At 49.5% G+C, this 15,873-nt stretch overlaps 8 protein-coding genes across 8 annotated transcripts; 3 read left to right on the top strand and 5 right to left on the bottom strand.

The window, feature by feature from the left end:
- Positions 1-772: 772 nt before the first annotated feature.
- Positions 773-1,264, top strand: N7519_009959 (uncharacterized protein; the record flags this gene model as incomplete). Its single annotated transcript, XM_057296732.1, has 1 exon — positions 773-1,264. The coding sequence occupies one exon, from the start codon at positions 773-775 to the stop codon at positions 1,262-1,264; it is 492 nt and encodes a 163-aa protein (XP_057144614.1).
- A 10-nt stretch (positions 1,265-1,274) lies between these two features.
- N7519_009958 (uncharacterized protein) lies at positions 1,275-1,943 on the top strand (the record flags this gene model as incomplete). Its single annotated transcript, XM_057296731.1, has 3 exons — positions 1,275-1,403; positions 1,431-1,525; positions 1,838-1,943. 3 exons carry the CDS (start codon positions 1,275-1,277, stop codon positions 1,941-1,943), a joined length of 330 nt encoding a protein of 109 aa, XP_057144613.1.
- Positions 1,944-2,682: 739 nt separating this feature from the next.
- Positions 2,683-3,768, bottom strand: tif35 (translation initiation factor eIF3 core subunit g; the record flags this gene model as incomplete). Its single annotated transcript, XM_057296730.1, has 4 exons — positions 2,683-2,735; positions 2,809-2,980; positions 3,067-3,688; positions 3,752-3,768. 4 exons carry the CDS (start codon positions 3,766-3,768, stop codon positions 2,683-2,685), a joined length of 864 nt encoding a protein of 287 aa, XP_057144612.1.
- Positions 3,769-5,102: 1,334 nt separating this feature from the next.
- N7519_009956 (uncharacterized protein) lies at positions 5,103-6,137 on the bottom strand (the record flags this gene model as incomplete). The annotated part of the gene is made up of 2 exons (XM_057296729.1): positions 5,103-5,493; positions 5,557-6,137. 2 exons carry the CDS (start codon positions 6,135-6,137, stop codon positions 5,103-5,105), a joined length of 972 nt encoding a protein of 323 aa, XP_057144611.1.
- Positions 6,138-7,120: 983 nt separating this feature from the next.
- Positions 7,121-7,755, bottom strand: N7519_009955 (uncharacterized protein; the record flags this gene model as incomplete). The annotated part of the gene is made up of 2 exons (XM_057296728.1): positions 7,121-7,352; positions 7,412-7,755. 2 exons carry the CDS (start codon positions 7,753-7,755, stop codon positions 7,121-7,123), a joined length of 576 nt encoding a protein of 191 aa, XP_057144610.1.
- Positions 7,756-8,467: 712 nt separating this feature from the next.
- Positions 8,468-11,835, top strand: N7519_009954 (uncharacterized protein; the record flags this gene model as incomplete). The annotated part of the gene is made up of 5 exons (XM_057296727.1): positions 8,468-8,586; positions 8,635-8,855; positions 8,915-9,043; positions 9,105-10,240; positions 10,378-11,835. 5 exons carry the CDS (start codon positions 8,468-8,470, stop codon positions 11,833-11,835), a joined length of 3,063 nt encoding a protein of 1,020 aa, XP_057144609.1.
- Positions 11,836-11,970: 135 nt separating this feature from the next.
- N7519_009953 (oxidoreductase, short-chain dehydrogenase/reductase family) lies at positions 11,971-12,943 on the bottom strand (the record flags this gene model as incomplete). The annotated part of the gene is made up of 2 exons (XM_057296726.1): positions 11,971-12,818; positions 12,874-12,943. 2 exons carry the CDS (start codon positions 12,941-12,943, stop codon positions 11,971-11,973), a joined length of 918 nt encoding a protein of 305 aa, XP_057144608.1.
- A 639-nt stretch (positions 12,944-13,582) lies between these two features.
- N7519_009952 (cytosine permease) lies at positions 13,583-15,309 on the bottom strand (the record flags this gene model as incomplete). The annotated part of the gene is made up of 3 exons (XM_057296725.1): positions 13,583-14,691; positions 14,753-14,969; positions 15,040-15,309. 3 exons carry the CDS (start codon positions 15,307-15,309, stop codon positions 13,583-13,585), a joined length of 1,596 nt encoding a protein of 531 aa, XP_057144607.1.
- Between the last annotated feature and the right edge of the window lie 564 nt (positions 15,310-15,873).

Genomic DNA, 15,873 nt, shown 5'->3' with positions numbered 1-15,873 from the left:
TATACATCCCGGAATCGGGATTGCTGACCTAACCGTGTTATTGGAGTATTTACATTTTTTTAGATCAACAGAAAATTCGAAACTCGAAAAAAAAAGGTCCAAAGGTCATTGGTCGAGAATGAGTGTCATTCTAGACTGTTATCCCCCTTGTCTTGCTGCCTCAGCCCCATATGCTTGTTGCTCCAGGATCTTAGGATGCGACACGCCCGATGGACCCCAAATGCCTTCAATGCGTCAATCCTGGTCGATTGGGTCTAGAGTCCAAATTCTCGCATATCGGAGGACATATTCCTAGACAATGATTACCCAGTAAGGAAAGAGTCCTCATATCCGAAGACAATAGCTTTTCTGCCTTGTCAACTGAGACAGATTAAAGTTTTACTTTACCAACGGTCGAATCCTCCAGGGCTCCCGAGACATCCATGGATCAACCTAATTCTCTACCATCTTGTACCATGTCAATATACCATATCGAGCTAGCACATTGGCAATGGCAATGGTACCATTTTGAAATTCTCCTTTTCGGGGGAGATTAAGCAGTTCACCTGGGCCTCTATGGCTCCACAATTCCTGACGGATCGTCTGGACACAAGGTTCTGTGATCGGTTACCTGTGTATCACTTCTTCCGAGATTGATGGTTACTTTCAATGAGAGTAGACCTGAGTACTGGTAGCCTACTACAATGAGGCTAGACGCTTTGTGGGAAATTACCAGACCACTTCACCCTGTCTCGACTACCTTGTCAAGACAAGAGTTTGCGCCGAGACTGGGATGACTATTGGCAGTTTCCCCACCCTGTCATCCCAAACTTTGATCACCCTGGATCTACAGCCCGCCAGCACAGATCGTATCACGACCACGAAGCTCCCGGCAAAAAAGTCCCAGTCTGAAGTATCCGACCCTGTCGGCATGGATGGAAAGGAAAGGCAACCAAACAAGGATTACAATGGAAAAAAAAGGATGTCTCATTGGCCTGTCGTCCTCCAAAATTCTGGATATGGAGCTTGTAAGGCGACGAATATGCTTTGGACGGCGTTGGATGCAGACCAGTGGAGGGACTCCACTCATCCAGCAACTCATCCGGCCGATTTTTTGCCTCCCCGTGGCAATTTCCTACCAGCCCTTGACAACCAAGGAGTAGCTCAGCCAACCCTAAGCCTTGCCGGTGTAGCACGGAGGAAACAGCCAAGAAAAAACTTGCTCATCGGCCGAAACGCTCTCAGCGAAGAACTGCCCTTCTGGACAAACTCCTCGAGCCAATAGCAAGCGGATCATGTTGTTTGGCGCCGATATTCCCTGCAATGTCACTAAGACTTCGGAAGGTCACGAACGCCCTTTAACATGTGCTTGGTCGTCAGACTGGAAGCCGCCGTGGCGGAGTGGGAATGCCAGAACGCTGTGGGTTGGTGAGCGGTTCCGAGGGAGCTAGGGCCAAACCTACAGGGAACAACATCTCGGCCTCTCCGCCACTGTCCACGTAGCCCGTCTTGTCTGTAGGGGAGCATTAGGCGAAAAGGCGGAGCCGTAGGTAAGCTTTTCTCGCCGATTCAAGACTCTTTCCTAAAAGAAACACCGATGCTACGTTATGCAACCCAATCCCGTTACCGGGAAATTTAAACACGAGAACTTTTGCCGGCGAGGCTGGGTCTGGGTTTGACTTGCTGAGATCTAGTGTCGATCTGTACATTGGTACTTTAGTGATTGACCCTGGGATCTGGCATCCGGGTGCCTAGCGACTGCGCGGTAGTTTGAAGCTAGGGTACAATAGGAAAAAGCCCAGGTTGTCTGAGGTCCATTTCCTTCCGATGTCATCTCCACTGTCATGCGAAGATGCAGAAAATTTGATGTCTCAACGCAATCCCTGAAGCCATTGATCGATCGTACAGTCGAGGCCTGCGACATTTTTCTTCCAGATGACAGTTTCGCCGTCGACGGCATGTAGGATTGTTGTCAGCCGAGTCCCGCAACTGGGTACCATTCTGTTTTGGCTTGGAGGGTGGAAGATATGGAAATTTGTCAAGCTGAAGTCAGCGAGAGAAAGCTTGCAAAGAGCAGACTGGCCTTGGCGCCTACGGGCATGCACTGTTATCAGGTTAACAGCTTGAGGCAATTAGAGCTCTTTACTGGGGAAATTACGCACTACTATGCCTAGCAGACCTTAAACGCAATGGGATCCCAATCCAACTATGACTATGATCGTCCCCATGTTGATCTGCACGTCGAAAACAAACGAAATACAGGTCGATGAACAATAGCAGACTTGTCCATGGATGCTTCTAGGATGCCGTCCCTTCGTACAAGCACGTGGTTACTTTCCCATGAGTGCTTGGGATGTTCCATGGTAGCCGTGGAGCAATTATAGAGCAAGTACTTCGAGAAGAACCTTTTAAGGATTATCAAAAACGCAAATTAACACTCCTACCATGGATGTGGATGTTCTGAAGGTACGGCCGTGAAGCAACAAATAAAACCATGTATAAAGTTCAAAATTTCTCTAAACCATTGCTTTTGTATAGACTGACGAATGCAAGTAACTGACATGCTGGATGTCTTTTTGGGAATCATCATTATCAACCAGGTCCTACAGTACAAGGAAAAGAGCTTCGGCCCAAATATAGGCCCGCCTGAGAAGAAGGAAACGTTCCATTCAAAAAGTCGTAAGAGAGAACCGAGAAAGAAGTTTAAGTAGTGCGCTTGGCGAACTCGACGCGGAGAATAAGGTGGCGGTAACCGACTAGCAGAAAAACAGGTTAGTACTTGAGGAACTGGTAGAAAGAAAAGCACGAAACGGGGTATTGAAGACATACAGCCATCCACCTTCTCGCAAGCAAGTGCTGCGTCGCCACGGTCCGCATAGCTGATGAAAGCAAAGCCCTTGGCCCTCTGGGTTTCCCGATCCCGTGCAAGGAAGACTCTGGTGACACGACCGAAACGCTCGAAGAGATCCCGCAACTCGTTCTCCTCTGCCAACTCGCTGACCTGTTTGAAAAGTCAGTATCGAACCAAAATATATGACCCTGATGCTCGTAGAGCCCGTAGAAGGCAGAAAAAATGGCAGAACATACGTTTGTAACTCTGAGAGTCGCCAAATCGTCCTTCTCGAAACGACCGCCCATCTTCTCGCCGCCACCAGCACCGCCCTTCCGCATGTGAGGAGGAACGTAGCTGGACTTTCCAGCACCAAGACCGCCTGCATCCTCCTCTGCCTCGACACCAGGAGCAGCAGCAGTGCCCTCCTCGACGGGAGCCATGGTGTCCTTGAAGGGACAGCGAGCCGTGAAATGCTCTCCACTGCAAATACGACACTTGACCTTCTTGTCCTTCAACTGGTCCTTCATGCTGCCCTTCTCGCCACCCTCCTTCTCAGCCTCCTTAGCATTAGCCTTCCAGTTGACGCTGGGGCGGAAGATGATGTTCTCGCCGACGGAGGTGGTGTCGAACGAGGGACCGGCGGCGTGGCCCTTCTCGAGACCGAACTTCTCCCATTTGCGGCGTTCGGCGACTTGGGGGTTGACGTGTTCGCGGACAACGGTGGTCTTAATTCGGCGGGTGACCTTCACTTTCTTGTTGTCATCATTGTAGCGGTAGGAAATGACGGTCTTGGTGCCGTCCTTGTTGGTGATCACTTCTTGCGGCGGGAGCACGGAGGGGTCATCGAAATCTTCGTCGTCGGCCCAGTCGGCGCGGCTGTAAAATAGAAAGTTTTGTTAGGCGGGTGTTTCTTGTAGGACTGGAACTGCAAATACTCACTTCCCGGTTGGAGACATGGTGTAAGTGATGGCGTTATTACGGCTGCTGAATTTCTGGATTTCTTTCAAAGGCGAATCCGTTGTGGATTTAATAATTTACTGTGGCACAGTTGTGGCTGGTGGCGGGAATCACGTGGCGCGGTGTGTATAGCCCCATCTAAAGTGGTTCCAAGGTTCTTTAACCTCGTTTCTACTCACTGATAGAAGATTCCCACCACTCCCTTGTTTGCCCAGTGATAAACATGACATTCAACGAGGTCCCAAATATCAACGCCTGCAAGCACTGCTTTCAAAAATATTTAACTTTAAGGGTCCCGGACACAGTTCCTTCGGACCAAACCCAATACTTACAGCGGGCAGAGTAGTCATTCGCTCTGATCTCCGGGCTCGTACTCACCTTGTGTTACTATTTATCATTTGAAATGATCAAGGTTGTGAAACGTTCACCGTTGAAGGTCTAGATTATCGTGAGATGCTTCTAGGTACATCAGCCTCTCAGAGGGCCGTTCAGGAGCACGCTGTTTCGAAGAAGCGCCGATGGGGGAGGTGGGTGGAGGACGTCATGGGTGAACAGTCTAACGATAGCGGTTGATTTGACATTCAACTATCTCAGGCCAACATACCTCACGAAAACATCCGACAGAGACAGTATGGGAAAAAAAAAAGTCGGCTCCTACGACCGTCGTATCAAACCAATTATCACAGAATCCGAATGGGTAGTCCGGGCGCCGAATTTGATACTGCCTCCTAATTTCGCGGGCAGTCTTCTGAAGCTTCAAGGCCAGCTACAAGAATAACGTGGCGTACATAAATATCATTTAGGCCAACGAGACCTGACTGCATTGACCATCCTTGACTTGAAGGCTGAACTTCTTCCTATTCTAGCGATGGCTGAGACTGGTTCACGTCCGAGAGAGATGCAACTTGACAGGTTCTTGATGCTCCCAAGGGTTCTTCAGCTTGACGAATCGGCATGCTGTCTGACAACATCGATACACTCACATTCTTGGTCAACTTAGGGGCCATTTTACCCCTATGTCTTCTGGCTCTCGAATGTCATGACCGGATTGTTCGACAAGAGACGCTCTCCCTTCTCTGCCGGTCTCGCCGACAAGAGGGGATCTGGTCAACAAGATTGATAGCCTTCGCGCTACAGCCAGTTACGACGTTGAATGTGCGGACCTTTGGCTGAGGAGATCTGATCCGCACACATCTCGCATCAGAGCCATGCAAGTTGAAGTGAAGCCGGCCGAATCTCGGTTATCTATCCATCCAGTATCCCATGGCGAGATCGTGCCTGGGAGATGATGGACGAGCTGGGAATATGATTGTCTAAGACACTGAGTCTTCTCTTAGGCCACATACACGGGGGGCAAGTAATTCGGCCGTCCTTCGCTTGCAGAATCTGACATGGGTCTTACTCTGATTCCATCCTCCCATTCTGTTGGCATAGGGCTTACTCTGATCACATCTTCCTCTTCTGTGCTATCCCATCCAGATGAGTGCTTCGATTCCCGATTCCCCGTGGGACTCGCTAGGGGCTGCATTTCGCGTCCTGGATCATCTCCTGCCTTCTTCTGACCCCTAAGTCGGTGGTACAGGCCCGATAGCGCCAGAAAAGGGGTTAACGCCGCATGATTTAACCTTTGCAGCCAAGGGAAAGGTTCAGGCATCTCATATGAGACGCTCGAGAACCAAATGAAGATAGCCATCGACTCCAGCATGCTGATCGCGAGGAAGCCGCTATTCAGGAATTCAGCAGCCATGACAATAAAATGAAGATAGTGCTGAGACATTTCGACTCACATGACGACAAATTCAAAAACACGGAGTCGGTTTAACACCGCACAAGGCACAATCATCGCTTTAGTACCCTTCCGCGTTCTGGTCGACGACAAAGGCAGAACCTCCCATATCGTAGGCGTTCCCTTGGGCACATCATCCGCATTTCGCCACTCATACGCGTTTGCGCAGCTTCCCAGAGGAAGCGGTAAATACTGTGCCTGGCAGGCTGTGAAGAGAGCAAAACTTGCGATGACGATGGCCCGGTAGACGGTAACGAGAGCCCACCATGCCCGGGTAGACTTCCAGCCTGCTTCTTGGGGCAGCCAGGTGAAGACTTCCCAGGCTAAGCATACGACCGACTGACCCGCACGCGCGGTGTCAGCAATCTGGTAGAAGCGCTCCGGGGCTGCGACAAGCTTACCAGGATAAATGGCCCGTCTGTGCCGGGTTTTATGTATGGACTGTAGGGGGGGCTCTAGCAGGATGGGGTGGCCGTGAACGCCGCTCCAGTAATCACCGAACAGGCCCGTTGATAGAGCGAAAACGAATATGTATAGCAAGTGAGCAGGAACGCTCTCCATCATGACCAGCTTTTGGATCATGGTGGTTAGTTAGTTACCTTAATGAGTGACTGCTTGAGAGAGGGACTCGGACTTTTAATAATGGTTCGACCATCTTGCCAAGGCCTCGATCTACAGCTGCCTTCCGAAATAGGTATGGACCATCACGAAACACGAGCCGCTAAGCCATGCAACACCCGTATTTTGCCGTCTATTTCAGTCCATCTGCTTTCGAGAAGTCACTCAACAAATTTCTGTTAGGACCAGGACCTCTAAACAGACTTATTGTTTGGTGTCTGGTATATCAAGCATCCGTGGGCGGCAGAACCTGTAACTAGATAGCAGTAGATCACGGATTCTTCGTAAGCTTAAACAGATCATACCTAGGTAACTCGCTGGCATGAATTCTGAGCCGAAGTTTTAGCGAAGGGACATGCTAGAGAAATAGCTGCCGCTTTATCTTACAACTGCCGACTTATCATTTCTTATTAAGATGCCCTAATTACAGATCTGCACAGAGAAAGTTAGAGTAAATCAAGTCTCAAATTTATTGAGAAATAGGTTCTAACAGTTCGGATAAAGCTCGAATCATGCGTTCAAACTTCGTGTCTAGTCGTATTAAGACTACATCAGGGATAACAGGCTATGGCGCACAAGACCATCAAATCGGAAATAACATCTTAGGCGTTCGCGCAGTCTTATAAAACCCTTTTTGGTTTAGTGTCCTACAAGATCGCTAAGCCTCGAAAGTTGAGTGACATGTTTGGACGTCCTCTGCTTCTCTGTTTATGGTCCTATTAATCGCCTGCCTCCAGCAACATGGTCAACAACCATCGGTCCCGGAAAATAATGGCTCAAGTGGTCCTTTCAAAGGCGAAGTTATTTTTATTTTCATTTTATTAACCAAAGTGTTTCTTGACATTTTCTTCAACTGCGTTTCTACATACCGGCAGAGCAATGGTTCCTCTACATTGTTTGCCAGTGATAAGCATGACGTCCAGGGGTTTCCCAAAGACTAACGCTCCTTACAGGGATTCCCTGTAAGCGTAGTGATTGTTTCGTGTATGCTGAGCCAGATTGTCCGCACGATTAAAAGCCTTCCCACAGCCCTCTACTGGACATGGATGAGCGAGAGGGCTGATATGTATCTTCCGAATGTGGCGGACGAGGGAAGATTCCCGTTTGAAAGTGCCGCGGTAGCCACAGCCTTCCCATTTGCATTGGAACTGTGGATCGTCGTGGTTGTGCGAAGGGGAACTATGGAGTAAGTTAGATATACCTCCGATTTTCTGTTGCATATCCGGGAGAGTGTTTACGCGCTGGTTTGGCGTCTTCTCGCGCTGCGTCGAGTGTTGTTTCGTCCCCGGGAAATTATAGCCGGTTCCTGGGAGGGATTCAGATCGGCAGCAATCCTAGCATTCGAGGCGTTCTGTTGGTGGGGCAAGCTAGTCGACGTGGCGCCCGGAGAGCCTCGCACTGCCAAGTGATTCGCCCGGGCGCGAGGTGACAGGTAGGAAGAGACAGGTACACCATTGGGCATGAACGTTTCGAATTCTGCGGATGCGCCCCAGCTGAGATCAGGGGATAAATGAGAGAAGCTCTGGGTCGGGTCGTCTGGATTATACCCGTAAATACGGGTATCTTCCCATGCCTTGGTCATAGGGCCAGGTCATGTTGAGCTAAGAGAGCAATTTAACAGATGTAAGAATAGCCCCCAAGACGAGGGACCGAGAATAAGTACAAAGAACTGTGGACGATGAGAGATTCTGGGGGGTTACTGTTAGGGACAGGGACTGTTATTTATGTTTATATCTTGTGGCCCTAGTGGCAATAAATTCTCATGAGTATGAGCCTTGGTGCAAATCATAGAATCGTTCTGATATCGTCTTGATGTGATTGTGATGAGATGTGAGGATCCAAGGGCAAGAGCGCCAAGCCAATGTATGAGAGCCAACGAACGAGAAGCGCGCGAGGGTAAATTGAGATTGACGAAGTGATCCAGAAAACCCCTAAAACAACCTTGGACCTGACCGCTTCGATGAACCTAAGGCAAAAGGAGGAAAAGAAGGAAAAGAAGGAAAAGAAAGCAAAGCCCCAAAAACGACAACGCGTCCTTCGAGGACCCATGTGGAAATTATGAGCCAATACACGCCAACCGTCTTCGTAGCGATACGTGAGAACCGGCCAATGAGATGGAAGATTTCTGATTATTTTCAGTTTTTCAGTTCATGTAGCCATGTAGCCTTGCAGTCTGCTAGATTGGGCAATAAAATAAAAACAAAAATAAAAGCTGCCCAGGTCTGTACCTTTACCTCAGTGTCTTATAAAAGGCTCGACGCATCACTTAGTTTACTCCAGCAATTCTCACAATCATGGCACAATCGGATTTCGAACCATTCAAGCTCGAAATCGAGCGTCTGTACATCCATGAGGACAAAACATTGCCCTGTGTGATGGAGTACATGACGTCCAAATACTCTTTGACCAAGTCGTGAGTGTTGCAATACGTCTAGGCACTACCCAGCTCACAGATAGAAAGCTCAGGCCAGTACAGCCGCCAACTCAAGAAATGGGGATTTGTCAAGGGCCACATTAAGACGGATGAGTGGAAGTGGATTGGAAACAAGCTGAACAAAAGAAAGCTGAACGAGAACAAGGAAAGCGAATTCCACAGTGGTGAAGAGCAGATTCAGGTACCAAGGCTCAAGAAGGCAAAGTATAGAGATGCCTATGTTTCGACCATAGCCAAGTTTTCTACTGGTAAGCGCATAGTTATGCTTTTGATCATACCGAGAATTAATAGACTGACCGTCTTCTAGCTCCTTCCCCGAAGACCCCAGAAGGTTTCTTTGTTTGCACCCCAGCATCTCCAGGGATGGATCTTATCTGGAATGCGTCACTCCCATGGCTGCGCTTCATCAAACTTGTGCGTCCCACGGATAATGAAGGTATGGCTTTCCTGGATCTTCTATTCAAATTCGATGTGACTGGGCCTTACCATATATTCAGAAGCACCATCTCCGTCCTCGTCCCTGACAATATCTCCCCTTCGCGGTGCAGATGCGTTCTCTCGTACCGCCAACCGCGAACTTATGGGTTGCCTGAGCAAAATCATACCCTGGAATAAACTAAGCGACCCCCCGAATATATATAGTACTTCTCGGACATCGGCAGCTTTGAGCATACTCATGCCGGAGGAGTTCCAGGGTCAGCACGATGCTTTGTCGACCGATTTGAACAGCTCTAAAATCAAGGGAACGGATCGCATACCCCTAGAGCTTTTTCTTCTTTCAAACAACATCACTTCGCAAGATCCAGCAAGGCAAACTGGCAGAGGTATCAGTGCGAACGACGAGCGGGTGATGCAAATGGTGAACGACTATGGCTGGAAGAACTTGAAGCACATTCAGATCCTTTTAGGAACTGGTGAGACAACTGCTGAAGCTATAGCGGAAAATGTGTTTGCAAGCGCATTGAGACTACACGATGTAGACGCGGTGAAGATCATGCTCGAAGCCAACATGGATCCAAACATCCCACTGATTAAGTCAATCTTTTTCGACGCTCTCTTGACACCTCTTCAATTCGCCGCAGGAAGCGATCATGAAAGGAGTGAGGAACTTGTCAATCTTCTTATATCCTATGGGGCGGATGTGAATGACTCGGCCAATGATCACCCACCTTTGTTTTATGCAATCAACAACCGTGAGGACGAAATCATACGTGCTCTTATGTTTCGTGGTGCTATTGTAACACCATATTGCCTTTATACTGCCACACGTTTGACGGATATCAAAGTCTTCACGGACATCGCCGATTCCTGTTCTGATGTGAACGCAGGCGGATCCCAGAACTGTGCTCTTGCAGGGGCCGTCAAGCAATGCAATATCCCAATGATTGAAATTTTACTCGCCAAAGGTGCCTTTATAAATGATCTGGTCACTATCGATTTCGAGAGTGACAAAGAGATGACCACTATCTTGGGAATTGGCGCTCAGTCAGGATCTATCGATGTTATACGTGCCTTGCTGTTGGGCTGCGATGAGATAAACCCTGACTTCGATAGTCTGACTTATGTTTCGCACCTTGTACTAGCGGTGCAAAAAGGAAATATTAAGACCACGCAGGCTCTACTGCAGGCTGGGGTCGATATAAAACTGGCCGATGAACAAGGAACATGACTCTGCTTGAACGCGCCACTAAACACCCTTTTCCCTCGCCTTTGCTGTGTAAAGTGTTGATTGAATATGGGGCCCAAGCCAACAGACCGATTTCCACTCAGAAAAATGACTCCTCAGCTCTTCTCAATGCGCTCGAGCAGAGTTCGCCTGAACTTGTTGAGCTCTTGATCAGCGCAGGCGCACGCCCCAACGATGAATACTCTAAGCGGCCTTACACTGCACTTGGAGCTGCCGTTGAACATGGCGATGAATTATTAATTAACATTCTCTCCGCTGCCGGAGCTACATTTGTGGGAACCAAACTACAAAAAATTGGCAATTTACGTACTGCGATGTACCTGCAGGAAATTGGAGTTCTTCAAGCTGTTTTGAGGGTATCAGGCCCCGTCATCCTTGCTGCTGCTTTATCTGCGGAGAAGGCCGATCTAGCTCAGTACTTGCTGGAGCATAATGCTGACTACAAAGGCCTGGTGGACAATGAAGACCCTCCCCTCTTCGAGCAGACTCCATTGGAAGCAGCAATTGGCGCGTGGGATTTTATACTTGCAGAAAAGCTTTTGGAACGCGGCGCAAATGTTACAGACGTTGCTCTTGGATGTGCTCTAGGCACAGATCCTGTATTTCTGCGACTCTTACTGTGCAGGTTTCGTGGAAGTGCCCCGAATACGGTAGGAATCGCAGTCTTGCACAATGCATCCCTACAACTGCTTCGACAGCTTCAGGAGGCAGGAGTGGATCCCACTGGGGTACCAGAGGGCCTCCAGAATATTAGCGATTCATCCAGTCTTAACCTGCCGCCACCAGAGTCGGTACTCGAAATAGCAGTGTTCGAAGGGAAGAGGGAGGAGTTACAACTCCTGCTTCAATGGATGCCCTGGAGTCCAAGGCAGACCGGTCGCGCCTTGACATTAGCGACACTTTTGAATAGGGATAATATCGCAGAAGACATACTGCCCTTCGATCCTGATCTGAATCAGGAGATTACCGTCCAATACGCCTGGGGCAACGACTTTAGAGCATACGAAGGAGAGCAAGAAACATACACTCCCCTCCAAGCTGCAGTCAACAGACAGAGGATCCCGATCGCACGCGCATTGATGGAAAAAGTTGATGTCAACTATCTTGGTCCTGGAGCTCGCCGTCGGACAGCATTACAACATGCCGTTGAAAATGGAAACATGGAGCTTGTCAACCTATTAATCTCAGAGCACGGAGCTAGGATTGATAGCCCTCCTGCCACGGATGGCGGCGCTACTGAATTGCAGATTGCGTCCCTCAAAGGCTACATTGGTATTGCAAGGAGACTACTTGACCTAGGAGCAGATGTCAATGAAGATCCCGCAGAGTACAACGGACGTACGGCTTTGCAGGGAGCGGCAGAACGCGGTCGAATTGACATGCTACACATTCTGCTGGACGAAGGAGCGTTGATAGTTGGTGAAGGTGAACCGCAGTATCATAAGGCTGTGGAGCTAGCAGAACTAAATGGACACTACGCCGCTGCCAGGATGCTGAGGTCTTGGAGGGACTCTGTGTATTTGAATCCATCGGCGGTTTGACAAAGATATTGTTGTGGGTGGAAGAATAGGTCCCAAATTTCTCTGCTAGCAACTGGATTCATCCATTTCCTTTCCTTTCTTGAAATGGTATACTCGTGACATTGCCCTCCCAGATTGGATCAGTTGGACACAAAATCAAAACCCCCTCAAAGCCTCCTCAGTCCAATCCCACAACCTCTCCGCAAGCGCATCATCCCTCGCCGTCGAATTAAGCTTCCCATCCTCCAACTTCCCAACAGGCTCATAATACCCCCCATTCCGAATCTTAGCCTTATCCACAGTAGCCGCCCAAGTCTGACTAAACGCACCCTCATGCGGCTGCAGAATCATCCACCAAGTAGTCGCATAAACAAGCAATTTCTCCTTAATCCGAAGGTCATTCACAAGACCCGTTTGCACAACACCAGGATGCACAGACACCGACGTGATACCCGGAAACCTCTTCGGGAGCTCGCGCGCATACAGCAAGTTAGCAAGCTTACTCTGTCCATACCGCTGCCACGGTCCGCCAAGCGCCATATCCTGCGTTGTCTTGAGCTTGTCAAAAATAATCCCGCCGCACGGATGCATCCTCCAGCCCATCGAGGTAAGGAGCACAATACGTGGATTTGAGTCTGCGTTGGCGGAGGCTTCGAGGAGGGGTAGGAGCTTTTTTATCAGTAGTGCGTGGCCCAGGTGGTTCGTGCCAAATTGGATCTCATAGCCGTCAGCTGTTTGGCCTGGGGGTAGAGCCATGATTCCCGCGTTGCACATCAGGATGTCTAGGGTGCTGTGTTTGTTGGCGAAGTGCTCGGCGGCGGTTTTGACGGAGGTTAGGGAGGCTAGGTCGCATTCTATGAATGTGACTGCGAGCTTGGGGTCTATTTCGTGAATTTGTTTGATCACTTTTTCTGCGCTTGTGGCATTGCGGCCGCTGAGGTAGATGTGTGATGGGTTGTGCTTGGCCAGATGGATTGCTGATGCTGCGCCTAGCCCGCCGGTTCCTAGGTTTGCTATTAGTTGTGGACTTAGGTAAAGCACAAAGTATCGATTTTATACCTCCTGTAATAAATATTGACTTTCCCGTGAGATCGGGGATCTCTTTTTCGGGGTTATAGTCGAGAGGCATGATGGAAGTATAAAATTAGGGCTAGATGTGTCACGCGCAATATTGGATTAAAGTATGGTAGACTGGCTCAGAATGGTAAACCCTAGTCCAATCTGAGAAGCATTCTATGGAAATTGCTCTGCTTTTTATATTGGAAAGTGCACGGTTCCTGTAATCAGAGGTCAAATATCAACTTGCCCGATTGGGAAATATACTGTAAGCCCCCACATGTGGCGTAGCCAGCCAATGAAAGCGAAGAGTTTCCGAGCTGTCCAATGCAACTGCCCACCTCGCAGTCTCGTACGGAGGAGTATAACTGATTACTGTTGACATCCGTTGGCAGAACGGCTTGATATTGTACCGAACCACAAGTGGGGAGTTTTCTGGTTTCCTCCGACTCCGACGGTGAGGGTTCTACCAGTGGCGTAGAGAGGACAAATGACAGCTAAGAAACCTTCCTCGCAACTCACATCAATGGTCAAGGTCGGTGTGCTAAACTTATGTTGTGCAGTTAAATATAAACTTGAACGTCAATATGTTGTATGCAACTATGCAAATGTATAATGCTCTAATGCAACCGAACCTATGCACAAATCTATGAACCCATCCCGAACCAACCCAATATGTACATCGCAAAACGCAAATACTATAAGATCAACCCTACCGACCAATCATACGAAGTTCGATAGGTCGCAAGACGCAGTATACTGCGGAAGAGAAGGCAAAGCCCAACTCAAATCCGATGTCACCACCACCAGACGCTGGGTCTCCAGCATGCTTGGCGATAGGACCCGTCCACCACGACTGGCTCATGCCGACAACAACACCGACAATTCCAAAGACAAACGCAATCGAAGCGGCGATTCCCATGGGAAGCTTGGCGGGGTTATCGTAGTCCTCCGGACGATACCCATCGAATCCACGTCGGAAAACAAAGTGGTCAACGAGCGCAATGCCGGAGTAAATAGCCAGCCAGTAGGCGATAAGGCTCATGAAATTCTCGAGGACGGTCTCAAAGTGGTCGTAACCGGGGATACCGATGGCAAGAGAGACGCATGAGGCGAGGAAAGTCCAGATGAACCGCGGCACGCGCTGCGTAGCCCGGCTCAACACCTGCAAGGTTAAGCCGACGGAGTAGATATTGGGGCAGTTGTTGGCGATAATGGACAGGGCCAGGATGACGAGGCAGAACTTGCCGAAACCGCCGAGAGGCTCAAGCACGGCTGCGATCAGGCCGCCGTTGACGGAGGCTCGGTAGCCTTCGGCGTACTTGTTGTTAACTCCGTCGCCCATCTCCGTCGCGGACATGATGGCGATGCCGAGGAATTGAGTAAAGAGCAGGGGGACGATCAGACCAAGCCATGCAGAAAAGAAGACCAGACGACGGCTCTGGGTCTTTGGCTGGTAGACGGTGTAGTCGGCAGCGTAGCTGGTCCAGCCGGTTGCGAAACCATAGACTGTAGATCCAAAGGATAGACAGGCTCCCATTTCAGAAACGCCTGCTCCCATTGGGATGTTGATGAAATCGCCCGAGTGGGCGAATACGCCCAACACGATAATAAACACGATACAGGTGGGAATCCAGCTCCAGTACTCATACATGTGAACGAACTTGTACCCACAGAAGGTCACGAATAGTGTGCAGAATGTGATGATGAGGATACCGGCGTATCCGGGAACTTCGTCGTTCACCGCGTTGAGGAGCTGTGCACCGACGATGGCGTTGGCGGCAGACCAACCGACGCACGCGATAATGTTAAGAATGGCAACTAGAAAGTTACTAGTTAGCATGACCATTTCACACTGAATAGACATCCCGAGATAACTTACTGAATTTCACAGCCCACCATCCAAACCAGAATCGTGAGAGCACCATCTGGCGCAGCCCAAAGGGCGGACCGAAGCACGAGAAGAAGCACACGGTCATAACACCGAGGAGGTTGAAAAAGAGACAGACCAAAATGGCATCGACGAATCCCAAATTGAATGCAGACTTTCCAAGAACGCCAATGGCGAAGGAGCTGACGACCATGTTGGCGGCCAACCACTAGGTTTGGTCAGTGGAAAAGGCCTCCGGGCCACGGCGATCACGCCAGGTAATTGTTGCAGGAACACACCATGCTACCAATATTGAAATAGGACGTATCGGTCCGCTCATAATCCGGAACTCGCTCGACACCACGCTGCTCGATGTTGAACTTGCCAGCTACGCGCTGGATCTTGGCGTACATGGAATCGCCGTATTCGAAGCTCTCGCCGGGCACGGCGCCATCGCTGGAGTTGTCGAATACCTCATTGCTAATCAAGTCGGAGGAATTGTTCACCTGGGGAGCTTTTTCCAGGTCCTCATTTGAGCTGCGGAACGGTTTGGCGAACTTTGGAAGCATCTTTTTCGGTCAAATCCTCACCAATGAAGGTGAAGAATGGAATGGAGACGAGAGTATAAACGGGATTAATCGAAGAGCTGGGTAGGCTCAGCGAGACCCAAAAGATCAAAATGATGAAATTGAATATAGGGAAAGTGTCACATTGTCCTCTCTTCCATTTTTTTTTTCACCGAGAGGGAGGAGCTATTCATATAGTCGCGAGAATTCTTTGCGCGTCCGGCCCCACTGGGGATCTCGCACTGTGGCAAGGATAGGCCTGTCGCGTGTGCCCCTTGCAAGAAAAATCCATAAATTCCAGAAGACAAGCCGAATGACAAGCCTTGAGGGCCCCAGCAAGGGATCCGTTACCCGTCGTTGAACCAATCATAACCTTCCTGATAGCCCTAGCTTATCAGAATACCGAGGATTCTGCACTCGCTTCCATCTCGGACTGGAAGTCGGATGGTCATTGGAGGAAGTGGTGAAGCGGGTCTGAAAGTGGAGTGTCGTGTCGTCTCGGGGAGATAAGAGGAACTTCCGACTTCCGGTATCTCTTGATAGTCTTGATAGTGACTGTATTCTTCA

Source organism: Penicillium mononematosum (assembly GCF_028829835.1).
Source record: "Penicillium mononematosum strain IBT 11891 chromosome Unknown utg000005l:1.0-9366267.0:1.0-9372171.0, whole genome shotgun sequence".
NCBI lineage: Eukaryota > Fungi > Ascomycota > Eurotiomycetes > Eurotiales > Aspergillaceae > Penicillium > Penicillium mononematosum.
The sequence above is the reverse complement of the archived record's forward strand: the minus strand, read 5'-3'. Positions and strand labels throughout refer to the sequence as shown.